This window comes from Chelonoidis abingdonii, chromosome 14, assembly GCF_003597395.2.
Source record: "Chelonoidis abingdonii isolate Lonesome George chromosome 14, CheloAbing_2.0, whole genome shotgun sequence".
In the NCBI taxonomy this organism is placed as follows: domain Eukaryota; kingdom Metazoa; phylum Chordata; order Testudines; family Testudinidae; genus Chelonoidis; species Chelonoidis abingdonii.
In genome coordinates, this window is record NC_133782.1 from 26,878,994 (window position 1) to 26,891,754 (window position 12,761).

The window sequence follows — 12,761 nt, forward strand, 5'->3', positions numbered from 1 at the left end:
GGACATCTGGTCACCCTATTTTAGAACGTCCAAGGAGAAAAAAAGTTGTTTGTGGCTACCACAGCAAACTAGCAGTTAGAGCTGACCAGAAAAACCCCTTTTCATCAGTATTTGTCAATCCATTGTAATCTAAACGTTTCACAAAGACTGTTTCATTTTGACAAAATTCTGACAGGATCCAGTAGAATTATGAAAGAAAACTGTCTGGTTTCCTGCCTGCTTCCTTGGCAGCATGTCTTATGGGGGCCCAACATCCTGGAAGCATCAGCTCCCAGGTCCTCAGCAGCCCAAGCTCCCAGAGACCACAGCTTTGGGGCAGCCCACCAGATGGACTGCCAGAGAATCGGGAACCCTAGGGTTTCCAGGGTCCACAGCTCTGGGACAGCCCACCAAGCAGAATGCTCAGGGCTCCATTTCCTTTCACAGATAATTTAGAGATTTTTGGTTTTCATTCCAAATTGGAACTAAACCAAAACTCTAAAATATCAAAAACTTCCACAAAACAGATCATTTATTCTCTTCCCAGCTCTACCAGTAGACTTAGTTTACAATTCAAGTACAGCGGATCTGCATACAATGTAGACTGAACAGGGCCAATGTGCAGAAATGCTCATGTATTGATGTGTGTTGGGTGGCAGACATGGAGAGTGAAAATACTTTGCATCTTGTATTTTAAAAAGCAGGGTGTCAAGATTAAAAAACAAAAAACAGACTCTGCTATACAACTGGCTCCTGCAGTCTTAGTGTTTTCATGTACATAAAACATACAGGTCTTGTTTTCTTAAGAATGGCTCTTCAGTGCTGAAGTACAAACCAAATAAAGGGAAAAAATTAACTTTGCATCCTGAGTCATGCACAGATATGGAATATTCTCCCACTAACCAGGGTGTTCCCAGGTTCTCTAAAGGGGCCTTATAATGCAATATTTCTGGAACATAAGTGCTATCAGAAATACTAACAGCTGCATACAATTTCTGTTGATTCCAATGTTCCAAATGATGCATTCAGGGGCATTTCTAGAGAACTGGATTTCATGAAAGACAAATAAGTTCTCTTTCGCGGGTACACAAGGAATTTCACACTTGCATTGGAGGTTGGATCTGTGCAAGGAACACCGAAAAGCATGCTTTAAAATATAACCTGCTATAAAACTAATAATATGACACAATGAATAGCTGTGTCTTGAAACCAGAGTCCAAAATTTTGAGATGACAACTCCCACACCACTGGTAAATATGTATTGAACAAGTGAACATGGGATAGTGTCAGATCAATCACAGATTTTCCTTACTTTTGACAGATCATGTCAAAAAGCAGATTTATTGGCATATCAGGTGTGCTAATATGGAACGTATTCCTGTGTTAACAGTGCATCCCTTCCATGCCACATAAGTTGACACACAGCATTGACATGAATGCTCCATACTATAGCAGCCGTATCACAGTACCACCTTTTTCTTTAATATGAAAAGCACAGAGCACAGTTTAGAAATGAGGCTTTACATTAATTGCCTATAACGTAATAATGACTAAATTTCATATATTGATCTATAAAGCAAAAACAGCTCCAAACCTACACTGTAAGATGTTGCTTCCACTTCGGACTATTTGTATTGCTGCATTTTTCTGTCTTCTTTGACTGCCCATCTACTGAGACTTCCACATAAGGGCTAGGTCCAAACCATTTATTTTTATTTTCTTTTAATTTTGCTGAGATAACTGTTAAAAAAGGGGGAAAACAATGAATATTTTATTCTAGTCAATAAGCTATCAGTTAAAAATGCATTTTGAAAACTAGCTGCATTCCTGTAACAAACTAATTTGTTAAAAATGCATACAACATTGTTCTCCTTAGTACAGAAAGTAGCTATGGCTGTAATAACCTAAAATACATGGACATGTAATACAGCTCAAATAAACTAAACCCCACAAGATTACTGCACAAGAATTATCTTTACCTTGAACTAGATTCACTAGTACGATGTATCACACTTGTGCACTGTGATTTCAAATCAAAGAAGAATTTGATGCAGACACTGGATTTGAAGAATTCAGCTGGTCTGAGAGCAGAAAGATCAGTGCTCCAACACTAGCTGAGTATATGAAAGTCTTCTCACACTAACATGGCTAGAAGGTTACAGCTACAGCTGATCTCCGGGAAGCTAACGCGTGTGGTGTCTCCAGCACATACTAGTTAGGGAGGGGCATGATGCCCTCTTCAAAGAGGTTGCAATGTTCAGACCCTGCCTCATACTGCTGCTGCCTGTCTTGATTCATCCTACCCTGTTTGGATAAGATGGCACTGGTAATTGCTTAGGAGGACTACAGTAGAGATTTCACCCGTGCATTTAAAATGCACATCCAAAGACAAGCAGGTTTTTTTGTGATTTGAACAAACAAGATTTGCACTAACTTTTACCAGTCTGTTTACACATTATTAAACACTTCTTTGGCTCATCAGTTTCCTTATAACATTATTAGATATGCATATGTGTACAATGCCAATCTCTCCAGAAACAATTTGACTTGAAGACCTGAATGCACTCAGGAACAGATGAATTCATGTTATCTGCAAGTTCATTACCTGAACATCTATATTTCCTCTAGTCTATTACTATGACAATGGGACTCCACTATCTGAATGTGAAGCTCCCTGACTGAAGCTCTTGGTTAGCCAAGAGGTCAGAGGGGTCCCTTAAAGTTTGAAATAAGGCACGTGAAATCTTCTATATAGGAAACTTTATAATCAGAATCCTTAAGTGTTTAAACTCTACAACATTTAGTAGCTGTGCAGCACCCTGGCAGCAGCAGCCCATATTTCCCCTTGATTATTCAAAGGAAATTAATGTCACTCCATAGCATTCAGATAATAACTGGTTACTTACCTGTACTCTATCTGTTGTGCTGGAAGATGTGATGCTAACAGGGACCTGGGTCTTGAACCCTGGTCCACAGGGCTCTTTGGAGCCAGCAAGTTCCAACCTGTCACCCAGGTTGTGCTAACTTTTGGCAAAATAGGAGCTGAACTCAGATCGAGGACCTCAATCCTGGAAGCTGATTGGCAGAATGCTGGGAGTTCTGACTGGTCCACAGTTCCTATTTAAACCCAGAACAGGAAGTTGTCCATGTAACTGGAGTCCAGCTTGCTCTGGACTATGTGCCTTGTACTTCCTGCTCCTGATCCCCTGGCTTGATTTCCTGGTATCCTGACTTGGCCTGACTCTGGTTATCAATCCGTGTTTCCACTCTCAAGTTTGTCTCCTGCTCCTGATCTCCTGGTATCTGACCCAGCCAGACTCCTGCTCTGAGTACAAAGTCAGACTGTCCATTTTCCGGTTGTGATAAATGCAGATGTGTATTCCATGTAGAAGTGAGCGCACCCAGCACACCAAAGCTGGAGAACTTTGCCTGGCAGTACCAGCAGAGGCCTGGCTTACACCCTGCGGCCCTAGCCCCTATCCTGGCTTTGTAAGGACTGTGCCACCCCAACTCAGTGCAGTCAAGATGTTTGGCTGCATGTGTTCAGTCAGTTCCATTGAGCACTGGATGCAAAATCTGATTGATCCTGAGTCAGGAGGTTGGGGTGAAAAGGAAGAGATATGGGAGGCTGAACTGATAATGTGAAGAGGTCAAAGAACCAATACTGTCTCAAGTATCAGAGGAGTAGACGTGTTAGTCTGTATCCACAAAAACAACAAAGGGTTTGGTGGCACCTTAAAGACTAACAGATTTATTTAGGCATAAGCTTTCATGGGTAAAAAAACACCTCTTCAGATGCAAGTGGTTTTTTACCCACGAAAGCTTATGCCCAAGTAAATCTGTTAGTCTTTCAGGTGCCACTGGACTCCCCGTTAACATTGTCTCAGCCACACTGGAGCAATGAGAATCAACTTGGCACAATCCAATTTCATCTGGAGAATGACTGTGGGATGACTGGAACTGGAGGAAGAGCATACGGAGTGCCGTTTCCCAGCTCCAGTGAAAAGCATCCATCAGGGAGCCCAGACTGAGATTCCCTCAAGTGCAAAACAGATGGCATTTATTGATGTCTCTTGTGGTGAAGAGCTCAATCTTCAGGATGCGCCAAACTGTAAAGATGGACTGCAGGACAGTGGACTTCAGAGACTACTTGTGATTCAGGGACAAGTTTTTACTGAGGTGATATTCCAGGTGATTCTGGAACAAAGGTAAATAATCGGTCACAAGGGTAATGTTTTCCCCGATGCAAAAATCCCAGAGCCCTATCACCTCTGACACAGCATGTTGGAGTGTGCTCCCCTATTTGTTTACATAATACATCACAGTGGTATTGTCGGTAAGTCTGTGCATCACTGAGTCCCTGATGTGACCTCAAAGGCCCCGAAGGCACTGTCGATGGCACAGATTTCCAGGACATTGATATGCAGAGAAGCTTTCTGTTATGATCACAGGCCTTGAACTTTCAGCAACCCCATATGCACTCCTCAACCTATTAGGGAGACATCAGTGACAATAGTCCTGGTCAGTAAGAACTGAGTTAAGGGAACACCCTGGGACATGTTCCCCTGAGCTGTCCACCAAAAGGATTCCAGAACTGGTGCACAAAGTCGGATCAGTCTGTCCAATAGATGATAGTTCGGATGACAGACTCACTTCAGCGACAGTTGAAGAGGATGAAGGCGCAACCTGGCATATTGGACTATCTATGTGCATGCAGCCGTATGGTCTAGCAACCTCAGGCATACCTGGGCTGTAGTTGAGGGCTGAGACTGCAGTTAGGCACAGATGGCAAATCATGTGGAACTGGTCTGTCAGCAAAAACACTTTTGAACTTGTAGTGTCTAGCAGGGTACCAATGAACTTGATTATTTGAGTTGGAACCAGCACTGACTTCCCACTGTTTAGGACGAGACCTACATGACTCCGCAAGTGTAACATGAACTGAACATGAGAGAGGACTTCTGTTCTGGACTCAGTAACCAATCATCCAGATATGGGAAGATGAATTCCCCTCTTCCTGAGTAAGCTGTCACCACAATCATGCGTTTGATAAAAACCCTGGGAGTGGAAAACAGACAAAAAAGGATGCACATTGTACTGATAGTGCCAGTCCACTACAACAAAGTGGAGATACATCCTGTGGCTTGGGAAAATTGCTACATGGAAATAAGCATCCTGAAGGTCAAAGTCCGCAAACTAGTCATCATGATTTAATGTTGGGACAATAGTTGTTAGGCTGAACCACGGTTCTAAACACAAAGATAGGGTAAAATGTGTTTTGTTCTTGTTAAATATCTTACAACTGTTGATTGAGCTCTACCACTGCTATGCTTTGGAGCATGGACTTGGAATTTGACAGAAGGGTCACACTGTTGTCAGGGGTATGTTTTCCTTGTCCCAGTGAAAATCCACCCAAATTGGCTAAGTTGTAAGTCCAGAAAAGAGCAATTCGTACAGTAGAGGCTTGTTTGGTAGCTAAATTATCCAAAGATTCCATATGCAGTGATCATATGTCAAATCAACATAGCTCCTACCTACTGACTGTGGGGATGAGCATGTGTGCACTTCAGAGTCATTGAGCATGTGCCATCCTAGGGCAGCAGAGGCTGAGCAGGACTTCCACGCACTTGCCCCTCCAAGCTACTAGGGGCCTAGATGGCACTGGTCATCAGAACTAAGGGCAGATAATCTCTCTCTCCTTTGCTCTCAAACCTCCCCCTGCTGGTGCCCAGAAGTGTAGAGAATGAGAAAGCTGCCTGCCTGCCTAACGCACATATATGAGGATCCAAAGGCAGACGGACAGGGACGGGAAAAGAGGCCAGGGGTTGGAAGTGAGGGCAGGCTTAGGGGAGAGGAGAACAAAGAGGTAAGAGGATTTAGAGAGCACATTTCTCTCTGGAACCTGAAACTGAACTCAGAATTTTTTGAGTCTCAACATTCCTTTGCCTTCTAACAAATAGCTATAAAACCCACGGACAAAGTGTGCATTTCATTCTCCTCTCGTGGCTGATCCACCTAGAAGATAACAGCTTTCTATAACAGCTACAAATGACAGAGGTCTATTCTGTTTGCTCTAAAAGATTCCAGTCCCGTTGATGACTCATGGGGGGGGGGGGGCGGAGGGAAAGGAAAGACGCATTCAGTACAGTTCCACAAGATGCATTGTTTTTCAGGTTTTTTTAAGTTTAGGAAATTAAATACCAGAAGAACTGTCAGATGTACATTAAAGGTTGCAAAGTCAAGCATTCAAAAATGAGCTAAAGTAAATCAATACCAAGGACACCATACACCAGTCACTGTCTCGGTCAGGCCTCCACCTCATTAAGGCAGTAGTCAGAGTTCTTCCAACTCCCAGGTAACAAGACAGAACCAGGATCCTGATTCAATCACAAAGACATGTGCTCTCCACCAAATTCTAAAGCATGCTAAAGGACAACAGCATTTCACTCACAGGACAAGGAATCAAGCATCTGGTGAATCATCATCACTGTATGTTAACCTTGACCATCAATAGTGGTCCCTAGATGGCTCCTTCCTCCCTTTTGCCCCCACAGGTGATCTCAGTTTTCCAACACCCTGTGCCACATGGAGAGAGAGAGATGGAAACTCAACAATCAGTGACAGAAAACAAAAGCTGATACAATTGGATGAAACATAAGGAATTCCTCTAAGCCATCCAGAGGTTGTACTACAGGCCAAGAGAACCTTCCTTTCAGCCTTCATTAGTAATCCTGGCCCAAACTAAATTACTTCATCAACCCTAATGGTCTACAGTCTGTACTGGAACTGAGCACCAAATGCTGTGAAGAACTATCATCCTGTTTCACAGAAAAGACCATGCACATTCAGGAACGCTTTCAATACAACCTGGATTTGTCCCACCTGCTTCCACCAAGCCTACATTCTCAGAGTTCACTCATGAAGAAGTTCTGTATACCTTAAGAGAGTCTGAACCCAAGACCTCTGAATCTGATGCATGCTCTTTATGACTTGTGAAAGAGTCATGAGCAACTGGTGTCACTCATGAGCAAAACAGCCAATACTTCATTCAGGACAGTGCTGGCATCCTACAAAAAGAAGTGCTGGAACACAGGGCAGTGGGAGGACCCGGGAAGGAGCACAGGGGAGCTTGGAGAAAGGGAGGGGCAGCAGATGAGCTGGGAGAGGCTTGGGGAAAAGGAGGTAACTCCACACAGAACCCATCCTGTCCCTGGCTCCTGCTCCCCATGGGAGGCTCCAGTGTCCAGGAAGCCCCACTACCCTGCTTCTGACATACCAGGCTCCATTTCTGCCCTGGGCTTCCAGCCCCCATGTTCACACACTTGGTTACAGCGGTTGCATTCCTGGCTCCCTCCATGCTGACCCACTGCCACCTAAGCCTGGCACTGACACCTGCTGGCTCTGATGATGCTCTGCAGCTGGGGAGAGAAAGGAAACACGTGGCCTAGGACCAGCAGAAATGTTGGAACTAGAGCTGTCAAGTGATTAAAAAAATTAATCGCACTGTTAGACAATAGGATACCATTTATTTAAATAGTTTTGGATGTTTTCTACATTTTCACATATACTCATTTGAATTACAACACAGAATACAAAGTGTGCAGTCATCAATTATTTATTTATTACAAATGTTTGCACTATAAAAAACAAAACAAAAAGAAATAGTAATTTTCAATTCACCTAAGTACAGTAATGCAATCTCTATCATTAAAGCTGAACTTACAAATGTAGAATTATGTACAAAAACTAACTGCATTCAAAAATAAAACAATAGATCCTACAAGTCCACTCAGTCCTGCTTTTTCTTCAGCCAATTGCTCAGACAAACAAATCTGTTTACATTTGCAGGACGTAATTGTAATTCTTGTTTACATCATCACCTGAAGTGAGAACAGGCATTTGCATAGCACTGCTGTAGCCAGTGATGCAAAACATTTGTGTCCCTTCATGCTTCAACCACCATTTCAGAGGACATGCGTCTATGCTGATGACTGGTTCTGCTCGATAACCATCCAAAGCATTGTGGACCAACGCATGTTCATTTTCATCATCTGAATCAATCAGATGCCACCAGCAGAAGGTTGATTTTCTTTTTTTGGTGGTTTGGGTTCTATAGTTTCTGCATCGGAGTGTTGCTCTTTTAAGATTTGTGAAAGAATGCTCTACACCTCATCCCTCTCAGATTTTGGAAGGCACTTCAGATTCTTAAACCTTGGATCGAGTGATGTAGCTATCTTAGAAATTTCACATTGGTACCTTCTTTGCATTTTGTCAAATCTGCAGTGAAAGCGTGCTTAAAATGAAAAAGATGTGGTGGGTCATCATCCAAGACTGCTATAATATTAAATATATGGCAGAATGTGGGTAAAACAGAGCCGGAGAGGTACAATTCTCCCCCAAGGAGTTTAGTCACAAATTTAATTAACACTTTTTTAAAATGTGAATCAGCATGGAAGCATGTCCTCTGGAATGGTGACAGAAGCATGAAGGGACATATGAATGTTTAGCATATCTGGCATGTAAAAACCTTGCAATGCTGGCTACAAAAGTGCCATGCACATGCCTGTTCTCACTTTCAGGGGACACTGTAAACAAGAAGTGGGCAGCTTTATCTCCCATAAATGTAAAAAAACTTGTTTGTCTTAGTGATTGGCTGAACAAGAAGTAGGACTGAGTGGACTTGTAGGCTCTACAGTTTTACATTGTTTTGTTTTTGAGTGCAGTTACATAAAAAAAAAAAATCTACATTTGTAAATTGCACTTTCACCATAAAGAGATTATAGTACAGTACTTGTATGAGGTGAATTGAAACATACTATTTCTTTTGTTTGCCACTTTTACAGTGCAAATATTTGTAATAAAAATAAAGTGAACATTGTCTACTTTGTATACTGGGTTGTAATTGAAATCAATATATATGAAAATGTAGGAAAAACATCCAAAAATATTTTATAAATTTAATTGGTATTCTATTGTTTAACAATACAATTAAAACTGATTAATCACGATTAATTCTGAGTTCTTGCATGGGTTAACAGCAATTAATAGACAACCCTAATTGAAACACAATTCTAGCTCCTAAAAAGGTGCTGGAATAGTGTTCTGGGGCATTCTGGCACAACTAGAGCACTGATTCAGGGAAGAAATCTTTCCTTCCTCCTTGAGGCATGGGGGAACAATGAAGAAACCTACCTGGATACATCAGTTATAGCCAACTATTGCCCAGTGTCAAACATTCCATTCCCGATCAAACTCATTGAGAAGCTAATCAAAGGCCAACTTCAAGGTCATCTAATTGAAGCCAATATCCTAGACTTAACAATCTGGATTCAGGCCTGGACAAGGAACTGAAACTGCTTTAGTGGCACCGACGGATGATCTCCTGATGTCAGTGGCTAGAGAGAAGATATTCATTCTCATTCTCCTGAACCTCTCAGCAGCATTTGACACTCTCAACCATACATTACAGGTTAATATGCTAAAATGGGTCAAATCCTTCATGGAGGGACACATCAAATGAGTAATAATGGGAAACTGCCTCTTCACTAGCAGACCTCTCTACTATACAGTCCTACACAAGGATCAATTCTCTCTCTGGTCCTATTCAACAGCTACAGGCAGCCAGCAATATGCAATGACACACAGCTCTACCTATCCTGAACCACATACGACCGACCATACTGTCCCAAAGATGGCCCAATTCTTGGACAAGATCAGCTTGTTGACGAAGAACGGCTGATTAACATTGAACCCAGCAACTGGAGAAGTGGTACTGGGTGTCGGAGGAAAGCATTTTGAAGAGTTTGCAGTTACAGTGCAGCTGGTTAAAAGTACACTTCCACAATTGGTCAATTCAATCCATCCATTAGGAATGCTCTTGGATTCCTCCCTAATGCAAAGCTTTCACACAGAAAGCATTACTCATGAATGCTGCTATTATATCTGGTTGGTGAGGGGCACCCCATCCTGGCAAATGATGGTTTGACCTCAGCCCGATCTCAGACCATTGTCACTTCTTGGCTGGACTACAGCAATACAATAAGGCTGAGCCCCATCTTTAGCACTTAGGAAACTCCTAATACAGAACACTGCAACACATTTCAGCAACATAAGCTAACATAATCCTAGCAAACCTGTCCTCTACTCTCTACACTAGTTTCCCTCAGGATATCAAATCAAGTTCAAGGTCTGAGTCCTTATCTTCTCTCAATGGCCCAGGATACCGAAAAGATCATGGAAGTCCCCCAGCTGAAGACGGCTGTCAACAATTTCACTCCTCCAGCACAAGACGACATTCTACAACGAGGGCAAGGCTTGCCTGTTCAGAAGACAGAGCTTTCTGGGGCTGGTCCGAGAATGTGGCGTGAACTCCCCCACAGAAACTAAGGGCTGTAACAAACCTCACCACATTCTGCTCTAAGAGCCAGGTGCATTTCTTTGACCTTGCCTTCTCTAACAGATATCTAGTTACACATTGCTATATGTTTACTACAAAAAAAATCCATAAGAAAGCACTCCACTGCACACACACACTTCTCTCTCCCACTTAATTCAGCTCTTAACTGGATTTTATGCATATAGTCTTTAATGACATGATCACATGCTATTTTTTCCACAGCTTTATTTACTACATACCATTCAAACATTGCACTGAATACAGAATTACGGATTTCATCATGGGTTTTCATGGCACTCACCACACTAACATCTTAGTATTTCACAAGAATTAATAAACTTATCTTTACAACACTACCGTGTGATAGAGAATGATGGTATTATCCTCAGCTGACAGATAATAGCTGTGTCTCAGTTCCTTAAAGTTAAAATTGTCAAATGGGTCCATGAATTTTGTGTGCCCAATTGTAGATGCCTGGCACCTGATTTTTCAGAGTAATTAGCATATTATAGCACTTTAAGTTCAGAACACAGTGCTCACTGACCTCAGCCACTTTTGTGAGTGCTGAAGAACATAAGAATGGCCCTACCGGGTCAGACCAAAGGTCCATCCAGCCCAATATCCTCTCTTCCAACAGTGGCCAATACCAAGTGCCCCAGGGGGAATGAACAGAACAGGTAATCATCAAGTGATCCATCCCGTCGCTCATTTCCAGCTTCTCGGAAACAGAGGGACACCATTCCTATTCACCCTGGCTAATAGCCATTGATGGACCTATCCTCTATGAATTTATCTAGTTCTTTTTTGAACCCTGTTATGGTCTTGGCCTTCACAACATCTTCTGGCAAGGAGTTCCGCAGGTTGACTGTTTGTTGTGTGAAGAAATACTTCCTTTTTTTTTTTTTTTAAACCTGCTGCCTATTAATTTCATTTGGTGATCCCTAGTTCTTGTGTTATGAGAAGTAGAAAACAACACTTCCTTATCTACTTCTCTATACCAGTCATGATTTTATAGACCTCAATCATATCTTCCCTTAGCTGTCTCTTTTCTAAGCTGAAAAGTCCCAGTCTTATTACTCTCTCCTCATACGGAAGGCACTCCATACCCCAGTCATTTCTGTTGCTCTTTTCTGAACCTTTTCCAATTCCAATATATCTTTTTTGAGATGGGACGACCACATCTGGTAAACCAAATACTTTTGTAAACCAAGTTGGGTATCCAGACAATGAGGAACACAGTGGCCATTTACAAAAAAAATTGGTTTACACGACTTGCCAGTACCAAATAGGGGCTTGAGAAGAGGAAAGGATAAATTACAGTTCTTCTGGTTGGCGTTTAACTGCCTTAACCATGAGATCATCCTTTCCTCTTCCTGCAGTCCCCTGCCTCATTCACAGCACATCTTCCAACTTCTGCAACAAATGAAGCAAGGGTCTTACATACAACAGTCTCAGGAAGACGTGTGATCTGAGAATGAGCAGGTGTCCTTGTGCAAAAAAAAAAAAAAAAAAAGCATGCAATTTTAAGTCTATCATAATGCATATTCAGAAGAGGTCTGAATTAAGGTTGCACTGGGAAAACTTATTTCTGGCATTTCCTGACTTTTGAGCATTTGACTTCAAAACCTTAACGTTCTGATAAACTAGGATATTTTACATATAAAAAAAAGTTGTCTCACTCCTCACTACAGTCTTCATCCATTTTTTTTTTTTTAAATCAATCCTGCTCCCCTTTCTGGGTGGTGAGTGAATACTCTATTTTTTGACCGTAACACTTTACTCCCTTCCAAAAATCATATACCATGGTCTTACAGTGCTCTCCTTAACCAGATGGAAGAGGGAATGTAGCACTCTCTGAAGTTTGTCGTCATTGCTTTTTCAAGTCAGCTTGCAGAGGGCGAAGTACTCCTTCCAGTTCCTGCTGGCCCACTCAGTAAGGGGCCAAAATTGGTCCCAGTCTAACGTGCATTGCTTTTAGCTCCTGCTGTCCCTTCTTTTGTCATTCTCCTTGCTATTTCTGTGTGCCTTTTTCACTTTTTTTCAATCTATTCCTTCCATCCTCCCCAAACTCAAGTCTGTGTAGCTTCTGCACATAATCCCAGATCAAGAAGTTGGACTGTATCTCTCTGGGAAAAGGTGGGTGATGGTGGAGAGGAATACTCCTCCATAGGTTACATAGGTGCAGCTGCTGCTCCATGGATACTCCTCCAGTTTCATGGCTGGAGTAACCTCCAGGCCTGTAGCATCTCTATGGGAGGATTGCCAGTGAACGTGTGTAGTGGCAGATCCACCACCAGAGTCTCTGTTCCAAATCCTCACTGAACATGTTGTACAATGAGCCTCGCAGGTGCACACGGAGGTGCACACCCAAAGAAAAGGGCTCTAT

The 12,761-nt window shown here is 42.3% G+C and overlaps 1 protein-coding gene across 3 annotated transcripts in view; it reads right to left on the bottom strand.

Moving 5' to 3' along the window:
* ITCH (itchy E3 ubiquitin protein ligase) overlaps window positions 1–12,761 on the bottom strand; it is a 112,876-nt gene that overhangs the window by 65,924 nt on the left and 34,191 nt on the right. For 2 of the 3 annotated variants that reach the window (XR_012656996.1, XM_032780885.2), the window contains exon 3: window positions 1,578–1,719. The exons of the other annotated variant lie outside the window; for it this stretch is intronic. Coding sequence is in view for 1 of the 2 variants with exons in the window: in XM_032780885.2 (XP_032636776.1) it covers window positions 1,578–1,719 (142 nt within the window). In the remaining variant the exon portion in view is untranslated. The remainder of the gene's footprint in view (window positions 1–1,577; window positions 1,720–12,761) is intronic. 3 annotated transcript variants of the gene reach the window in all.